This window comes from Apium graveolens, chromosome 6, assembly GCF_009905375.1.
Source record: "Apium graveolens cultivar Ventura chromosome 6, ASM990537v1, whole genome shotgun sequence".
Lineage (NCBI taxonomy): Eukaryota > Viridiplantae > Streptophyta > Magnoliopsida > Apiales > Apiaceae > Apium > Apium graveolens.
Window position 1 is genome coordinate 54,680,758 of NC_133652.1, and position 10,182 is coordinate 54,690,939.

Below are 10,182 nucleotides of genomic sequence, written 5' to 3' on the forward strand. Positions count from 1 at the left end.
GACCTAGAAAGAATATATGTATTTGAAAATGAGCTGCTTAGCCTCATTGGAGATTTTCTGATTCATAGAAGAGTTCTACAATATTGCAATGTATCATCCAAGTCATTGCCTGCACATGATCCTGTTGGTGACATTGTTATTAGTGGTAGAGTTATATTATCCTTTCAAGCTGCTTCAGATCAACAGTTGTTGGGATCGTCCGTTATATTAGCATCTATATGTGTAGCAGTTGATCATATTGGTTTTTTTATGTGAGACCTCGTCTCGTATAACATGATAAGAATGCAAAAAATGGACTCCTTAATGCTTGTTTTTCTTCATGTATTTGCTTACGTTGCTGGATCTAAATGCTTCACCGATGGTGACCACAGCTTATCAATGACTGTAATAAAATCCTTAGTCACTGTTTTGGAGAGGGAAATGGCATCAACTAAAACATCCTACTATCACAAGGATTGCCCATATTCTGTCAGCGCAGTACCGATGGATGTAGTGGTTTCAATGCTCATCGAAAAACTTGGTAACAATGTCTTAACCAATGTCTCTTATAAAGCTCCGAGGGAAAAAAACTGTTAATATGAACTTTGAAGTCCCAGATATCAATGAGAATAAATATCCGAGTTCGGAGAATGGTAACTGTGATGCGCCGGGTTGTCACCATGAGGCTGGATTGTCTGTTTTAATTAATAATGTTTCCTGCATGACTCTGATCAGTTTGGGTGAGGTCTTGTCACTACTTGAGCTGGTAGCAGCTAGTATGGTAAATCTTTCAAATTCTTTTTGCTTATGTTATTATAGAATCTGCTTGTCTCAGTCACCTATTGTTGCCAAATTTTTAATTTTTTAGACTTCACAGCCGTCCGAATATTGCTCTCCATCATAATTTTTAAGTTGGATTTTCCATTAGTTAATAATTTGTACTCCATAATTGAAGTACTAAATTGACAGCATACTCATCATTAGCTCAAGGGCAATGCATTGATGAAACTGTTGAAGTGGAGACAAACTACTAAAGACAGTTTTCTATGTCCATCTTTTTAAAAGATGGTGCTAGCCATTCCTTCTAGTTATATAAACATATATTTTGTTGCTTGCAATGTACAAAAACGTTGAACATCTTCTCTCTGCAACCTTTACTACTATTTAGCTTTTTAAGTGTTCATTGCCTATGTTTTGTTTGTTTACTACTCCATCTGACCCATTGAATTCTATACATACGCTTTTTAATGTTTATTTAAAATATAATTTCACAATTTTTTTAAAATTTTTTTTTTAATAAAAGTTTTATGTTTAATATTTTATTCACAAAAAAAAAATTACAAAAAATATAATGAAACTATACTTTATAGAAGTCTCGAAATGCGTGCAAATAGTGCACGTATAGAATCCGTTGGGACGGAGGTAGTACATTTTAGCTTTTTGACTCTCATTTTTTTTACAGAAATGGATTTCTTGTTTTGGTTTCAATTACTGAAATGTGTTTTCCATGCTTTGCAGAATTGGAGTTGGTCATTCACAAACATTGTTCTTAAACTTTTGGAAATACTTGATTCTTGCGTTTTTGACAAATTTACAACTGCTGTGATCGTTCTATTGGACCGATTGGGGAGGTACGCTGTGTATATATTATAGATTTGGCTATAGACAATCAGCCTTTTTATTGTTTGATAAAACTTGTTAAATTTGTCACCACTCACCGCCTATATGTCATTCTGATGCTTTAAAAATTCCTATACGATATCGTAATCATAATTCCCGAGTTGTCTCTCATTACATAGCCTCCCCCAGGCCACAGGACAACATTTGCTATCCCTTCATGCAGATTTCTAGATTTGTAATTGTGCTTCGTTATTATTTAATATGGTTAATATATTTTATTTCTCTCTTATCTTCAACAGAGAACGATATATGTTTTCCTATGGCGAGTCATATAATTAGATTACTTGAATTCTGTTAGTTTTTATTTAGAGTAGTGCTAGATTTTCCAAATATTTTTTTCCAAAAAATTTATCAAATAACGTGACTGACACATGACTGATTTTAATTCGTGGACGCATTCAAATGCACGCGGGCTCTCAAATTATTATTAGAAAAGTTATCAAATATTCATATAACACATCAGATTTGGGGAATTTTTTGGTGTAACAGACCGCATCCTGACCCATTTACTTTAGTAGTCATTTATTTAATTTTGCGTTACAATTTCAGCGACCTCCCTTAAAATTATGAATTTCATTGTTTGTCAGGTATAAATTGAACTGTATTGGACTGACCGTTTTTCAAAATAAGTTATTTTCCAGCAGTAATCTTTAATTAGCATACATCATACTCTAATATCACTACTTGCCCCTACTTCTGTCCCTCAAGTCTATAACACAATCCAAGTTGTGCAATTTCTTTTGCTTGAATTATGACTAGTTGCTAAAATGTTATGTGTAGGCTTGGTGTTGATGCAAAAGGGTACAATGATACTCGAGTTGAAATCCTTAGAGGCAGATTGTCTTCATTTCTGCTTCAAAATGACTCCGCTATCATGGTATTACCAACTCAGATTGCAACGGTATTTGTTTTACTCAGACTTATTCCCCTCAGGTTTGAAGAACTTATTAAGAGCAATAACAAGCCTCCCGGAGTCGTTAATTTTTGATTGATGGTGTAGCTAGTTGGTGATCTAGATGGTTCTCTACTACAACTCTACAAGTGTAAATCCAGAAAGCTTGAGTGGACTCCTCTTTTCTTAAACTTCCTTTGTAGTTGATGAAACCCTTCTAGTGGTAGTACACTTTCATATGCCGACTTACGACAAGTTTACGGTAATATTCCCTTTGTTTTTTAATATATGAGATTTGACTTCTTGTTACACGTATTTAAGAGGATTGACCATAATTAAAATTATTACTTTTAAGAATTTTTTTTAATAAAAATATGAGAACAAAATTTTTATATTCACATAAAGATTTTTTTGAAAAAAATTATTTTAATTATATAGTCAAACCTCCTAAACATATGTGCCAGAAAGTCAAACGTCATATATTAAAATATATTAAAAAATAGAGGGAGTATAATTTTCTTTTCATTTTATTATGTTTCTTCTGAAAATGTTGATCTAAATAATTTTATATTCACTATATTGGTAGAAAACAGTACATTAGTGTACTACACAGGCCTCTATCTCTCTGTAATTATAAAATATATGTAAAAATATAATTTACAGACACATTAAAATGAATATCTATAAATAATTAAACAGTTTTTTTGTGTGGATCTGTTATTTCTTATTACATTTATTCATCAGGTCAAAAACCCTCGTAAATTAATATGTTTATATTTGCATATAGATTTAAATATATTTTTAAAGATTTTTTTTTGTTATTATCAAGTGTTACCTTTTTTTAGGGGTTAAATCTCAAAATAATCACTAAACTTAAGGGCATATATAAAAAAAACTACTCAACTTATCGGCATGTCACTTACACCACTCTAGTTGATGATAATGATATGTCCGTATCCCGTTAGTCAACGCTGTTGACTTGACGGGAAACGTTACGTTTTTTACGGAAGTTATAAGAGAAATGATATGGACGTGAAATGGCAATACGGGGCTGTTAACGTGGACTCCAACATGTAGAGAAAATGTTTAGAATTGAAGATTTAATTGATGAAACACTTTCATCAATGAGGGAGAAACAAAAGGAGGTGAAAGCTGGTGCAACTCCAGGAGCTGAACTTGCTGATGATGAGCCCCTAGCTTGTTTTACCAAAGCTGCAAGGAAGAAGCTGCCATTGGTGAAAGGTAAGGGTGCATGCTCAAATGCCATCTTCATGCCTACACCAGGCTTGGTACCTTTCAGACCTCCAAGATGTACACCACCTGCAAGTACACTACCAGCCCCTAGGAGTTATGCTTTTAGACAAAGAACTGATTTAAAAAGGTTGAGTGGCTTTAAGAACAACACAGAAGATCCCATTAACCTAGCTGACTGAATTAAGGCACTATGTCTTTGGAAGACCTTGGATTTCCTTTTTATTTAATTTTATGGTCTATTTGCTTTAAATACTTGTAAGACTTATTGAATTTGGTAATCATGCCTTTGTAAGACTTGTGATGTTTGGAATTTATGGTATTAACCTTTTGTATCTGCTTTCTTTATATTTCAAGTCAGTATTTATTTTGTTTTGTCATAATTTCTCAATTGTTTTTCAGATGAATTCATATCACTATTGATGATAATTTGTACAAAATAAAGAAGAACCAAAATGAACCAAAATGTAGTCTATATGACCATTTAATTCATTGCATATACGCCATACATGGCAATACATTATCTTCCAATACACAATCACCTAACAACAATAAATCATAACATTAACTACCATAAACCAACTACTTCATATTCATCACAAAGGAAACCACCATCACAGCTAGTAGCACACAGACCTTCAACCGCTTTTCACCTTACACTTCTCATCCTCTAACATAATTCTTGCATCAATTAATACCTTCCTTTCCTCCTTCAAAGTTTTTTTCAAGACTTTCCGCTAAGTTTTCTTCGACAAGTTTCAACTTCTGCTCCAAATAAATTATCCGGTGGTTCAAGTGAGCAATCATTTTCATTGCTCTAGGACTGAAATCTTCATCAAACCATTGAAGAAAATGGCAGCCTTCACCTTCCTACAATTAACAATTCATTATATACATTATTTATGACTACATGCATATGAAACGAAAAATAATAAAAAAATTACCTTTGGTATGACACAACTATAAAAACGCCTTTCAGGATTTTTTTAGAGTCCAAGAAACACATGTTCTAGCTTTGTCTCCCACAAAAATAAAATTTATGTTCTTCATTTTTCACCGACGGCAAAGAGGTGGAAGATTCCGTGCTTCCACCCATGAGGCTTCTGTTTGTTGACATATGAGGATGAACTATGTTAAATGAATTGAACTGAAATGTAGATGATTTTAATTTCAGTTAATTTAATTACGAAGAACTCTAATTTTTATATTTATACAGCTACATGGGTTGGATATATAGACGCTGTCCTGTGCCACGTCCCAAAAAAAGACCGTTTCATCCACTCTGTCAAACCGGTACATGCCACGTAATATTTACTGTCAAATTCTTAGCACTGACTAACGGGCATATCATTATCCTCAACTAGAGTGGTGCAAGTGAGATGTCGATAAGTTGAGTAGTTTTTTTGATATGCGCCCTTCAGTTTAGTAACTATTTTGAGATTTAACCCCTTTTTCTAGTAATTGTTTTTTCGCTAAGATTTTTCATAATTCTTGTCAGAATTTGTTGCCGTGGTCTAGTTTGATCTGATTAAATTTAAGCCAGATGGTCTGCTCCACTTTAACTCTTTCATTGAGGTTTAAATTTGAAGAACTCCAAGAATTGTATAGCCGACTATCGTCTTTAGTTTTGACTTGGCAAAACATTTAAGGTAAACTAGCTTTCTACCAGACTACACGATCGTATCATCGCTACTCCGGACGAGAAAAATCTGTAGTAGCAGGACCTCAATTGTCATGATCCAACATTGAACTGGATTTTATGTGTGCAGCTGCATTTCAAGTGAGTATTTGATTACTGGTCTTGTAATGTTGATTAAAGTTGAAATGCGATGTATTTTTTATCTAATGATGTGTGAAAGAGTAAGCTACGAAACACTGACTACATGCCTGGGAGGCTAGGACGTCTTAAAAAGATTCTTCATTGATAACTTATGAAGGAGCAAAGCATGAATGCAGAAAAACAATTGTCTTTTACCACATCCTAAGGTATGAAAGCAACATATGTTTGTTTCACTTTTCTTGTATAAATTGAAGCAATCCTTATATTCTCAGCGGGCAGAAAGGCTTCAGTACTTTCCTTACCTATAGGTATTGATATTTAGTTTTTCTGATAAGCGGAATGCTTTGCTCGTGCCTAAAGAAGTTGAAGGGATCAGCCTTGCTCTTTACTTGTGCTAGCCTCTTGAAGTTACTCTTAAAGTACTTCTTTCCCCAGTGTGCTGCTTTATTGTAGCTTGTGTTGGGATGCTTATTGATTCCCAAGTCAAAATCCCTGTAATTCTGGTAAGCTGTTCTCGGAGAGTGGGAGACGTATGGCTTCATGTACTTATAAAGCTTCCTTATCCAGTCCATGTGCTTCTTTGCTGCTTTGGCATTATTCACATCCCATTTCACTAAATACTGCATGTTGTACAGATTGCCTTTTCGGTGTGGAAAGGGAGTCTCAGATTTTGAAATCTCTCGCATTCTTCCTCCAAATGGTTCTAGTATCACAAAAGCTAAATCTTCTTCAAGCATCCTTTTCCAGATTCCTTCGAGGCCACTTATAGGTATCGGTTTAGTCACAAAATCTGATTTTGCCTTAAAATTGCTTTTGTACTGGTCTGTTCTGGTCAGGAAAACATCCAAGGACTGCTCTTTTGGGTAACCTGCAAATGACAGTGCAGATTCAATCCATGTCATTTCTGTGCAGTTTTCGGCTCTTAGGCCTAATTCTGGGAACCATTTGCTCATCATTGGTATGAGCTCACTGACTTCCCCAAGATATAGTGACTGAAATGTTGCTTGAACCGTCTTATTATAACCCTGTCCAACATTCTGCATAATGACTCTGATGAAGAGATCTTTGGGCAGCTTCTCTGCAACAGATTGCCACCTGTGAACAAGCTCAGAGGCTCCTTGGTCCAACTTCTTAGGCATGTTGAAGACTGTCACCACTTCTGGAACTCGAACCAACTTTATCTTCCAAGCGACTACAACTCCAAAGCTAGATCCACCTCCTCCCCTAATCGCCCAAAATAAATCTTCTCCCATCGTTTCTCTATCAAGTAGTCGTGAATACACATCAACCACGTATGCATCTATCACGTTGTCAGATGCCAGTCCATATTTTCTCACCATGTTACCAAAGCCTCCACCACTAAAATGACCACCAATGCCAACACTAGGACATACTCCTGCGGGGAACCCATGAACTTTACTTTTGTTTGCAATACTATAGTATAGTTCTCCTAGTGTTGCCCCAGATTGTACCCATACTGTCTCATCCTCAATATCTACTCTGACTGCTCGGAGACTTATGAGGTTAATAATGATAAACGGGGCTTTGCTTCGATATGATTGGCCTTCATAATCATGTCCCCCACTTAGTATTCTAACTTCCAGGCCATTTTGTCTGCTGCAAAGTATTGATGATTGGATTTCTATATCACCAGAAGGAGTGATGATGTACTGAGGTTTTTGGGTTGTAGAATTGACCCATCTTGGATTCTGTTGAGAGGACTGCAAAATTGCTACATAGGAAGGTGAGCCAGGTGCATGGAGATAATCTGAAATGTTGATAAATCTTCTAGAATAGACTAACATACAACTCACAAACGGGTCCTGTGTTGCATTGCAAGTCACTAACAATGCCGCGAGGAGGAGGCCAATTAGACTGATGGAGGTCATTTTTGTGTTTGTAGTCTGGGAATACAAACAATATCTGGTTATTTATACATGCACAAGCGCGAGTTTACAAGCACGCAGTCGGCTATTAGCATTAGTAGACTTTACTAGCATTATTCAATTGTTAACTTGTAGTTCTAACTTCTAAGTTTGTGATAGAGTAATCTTAGATGATTCCAATGCAGGCATTAGAGATTCTCGATCAGGCAAGAACTTGGTCTCTTTTGTCCTTTTATTTCTTATTCGGCTGATAATTTATCCCTTGCTGCCTTTGAGTTTTCTGGTATGCTATTTTCAATATGTTCATACAATTCTTATTAATAGAATAAATTTTCTCCCATATTTGTTTTACCTCTTTCTTGTTTTATCATGTGGTTTCTGGGTCCAAACATGTTATGCATAAGTTGCATATGGGTTCCTTGTCACTCTTCTTCTAGTTCAGAAATGTCTTAAACTGGATGACTATTTACACTATCTCAATATTCCTTGACCTTTCTTCTAATTGCACACGGTCTATAATATATTTAATCGAGGGTATGTAGAATTGATTTGGTCTAAGATTAACTTTGATTCATGGCTAGGTTGCCAATTGTGCCGTACTGGTATCAACCGTACCAGTGTAATTATCCAGCATAATTTTAGTAAACATTACTCTAGAATTAAGTAGGAAAATCTTAGAGGAGATGAATGTGCTTAAATGTACTTTAAAATCTTTGAATAAATGCATCAAAATAACTTGCAAACATGTCTTAACATAAATCTCGAAAAATGTAAATTATTATGTTGTTTGAAATAATAAATAGTTAAAATTATATATTTATCTTTTCAACCACAATATTCCATATTGAAAAAAACATTCTAGATCGGACTCGAGCCGTCTAGTCCGAACTTGTTTAAGTGGACTTAACTTGACTTGTCTAGTTAAATAAGTCAAGTTCGGACATAGGTTTCTGCTTGTTTAATTAATCGAGCCAGCTCAGCTCGACTCGACTCATAAAATTAAACAAGTCAAGTTTTAGACTCGATTAAGTCTAAAATCAAATGAGCCGGCTCTTCCGACTCGTAATCATGGGTAATCGTATAGTTCCAGCAGATCCAGCTCTTATGGACTTTTCTCGGCCTAAAATTGATGACATTCAGTCAAGCATCCTTCATCCGGCTATTCAGGCTTATACTTTTGAAATCAAGCCAGGCACTATTCTGTTTCTTTCGGAGGTGCTGCGACTGAAGACCCCAACATACATATCAGGAATTTTATCGAGATCTGTAGTACTTTCAGATATAATGGTGTTACTGATGAGGCTATCAAGCTGAGTCTTTTCCCATTCTCTCTGAGGGATAAAGCTAAGGACTGGTTACATTCTGAACCAGCTGGATCCATCAGTACTTGGCAAGATCTTGCGTAAAAGTTTCTGGTGAAGTTTTATCCAATGGCCAAGACTGCAGCTATGAGGAGTGCTCTTACTCAGTTTGCGCAGCAACCAACATAATCTATGTGCGAAGCATGGAAGAGCTATAAGGAGATGTTGAGAAAGTGTCCACATCATGGTATGCCTGACTGGATGGCGATCACTGGGTTCTACAATAGTTTGGGGGCCCAATCTCGGCCCATGCTCGATGCAGCAACTGGAGGCGCCTTGTGGGCCAAAAGCTATACCGAAGCCTATAATCTTATTGAAACTGTGGCTGCAAACGAGCATCAAAACCCAACTCAAAGGATGATGCCTGGGAAGGTAGCAAATATTCTGGAAGTTGATGCAGCCACAGCTATTGCAGCGCAGCTCCAAGCGCTGTCTATGAAGGTCGATTCTTTAGCCAACTATGGAGTCAATGAGATAGCTATGGTCTGTGAGTTTTGTGCAGGCTCTCATGCTACAGATCCGTGTTCTCTTGTTAATGAATCAGTTCAGTATGTGAACAATTATTAGCGACCGCAGCAGCCTGTGCCAGCTACTTATCATCCTAAAAACAGAAATTATCCCAATTTCAGCTGGAATAATATTCAGAATACTGTTCAACAACCATATCAGCAAGGTATAAGTAAACAGTTTAATCCACCTGGATTCACGCAACCTCAGCAATATGCTCAAAGGAAATCATATCCTCAACAAGGAGGTGCTACTCCACCTTTTATGCTGATTTCGAGGAGCTAAAGCTGTTGTGCAAAAGTCAGGCTGTTTCTATCAAGACCTTGGAAAATCAAATCGGTCAAATAGCCAATTGATACATGATCAATTTATAGATATTTTATGCCATGTTATACTTCTTTTAACCTTGTTTTGTGATGCTTTAGTCCTAAATAATAAGTACTAGTTGTTATTTAACTTGGATGAATGTTAAGTCTTAATTTTATATGTTTATAGGAAATTATGGAAGAACAAGGTGCAAAAGAGAAGAGTAGATGATAAAAGAAGAATTTAGAGGAGTTTAGGACCTGAGCTGGGAGGCTCAGGGCCTGAAGGAATCAGTGGAGAAAATGCACTTATCTCAGGGCCTGAGCTTGTGAGTTCAGGGCCTGAGAGAAGCAGATTTGAAGAATAAGGAGTTCAGGGCCTGAGCTCTTCTGAAGAGGCCCTGAGGACATCATTCAGGACCTGAGGTTAAGGTTCAGGGCCTGAACCTGACGAAAATTGTAATCAAATAGCTTTCCCAACTTGTTTTGAATTCTCTTTTAGTTACCTTGTATGACCTTTAAAAGCCCATCCAAGTATATA

General features: G+C 36.2%; 1 protein-coding gene across 1 annotated transcript; it reads right to left on the reverse strand.

Moving 5' to 3' along the window:
- Positions 1–5,884: 5,884 nt before the first annotated feature.
- LOC141665072 (berberine bridge enzyme-like 23) lies at positions 5,885–7,471 on the reverse strand. The gene has a single exon (XM_074471055.1). It carries the CDS (start codon positions 7,469–7,471, stop codon positions 5,885–5,887), a length of 1,587 nt encoding a protein of 528 aa, XP_074327156.1.
- Positions 7,472–10,182: the final 2,711 nt, after the last annotated feature.

Coding starts and splice junctions, on each gene's coding strand:
- LOC141665072 (XM_074471055.1), bottom strand. CDS start 7,471: ATGACCTCCATCAGTCTAATTGGCCTCCTCCTCGCGGCATTGTTAGTG.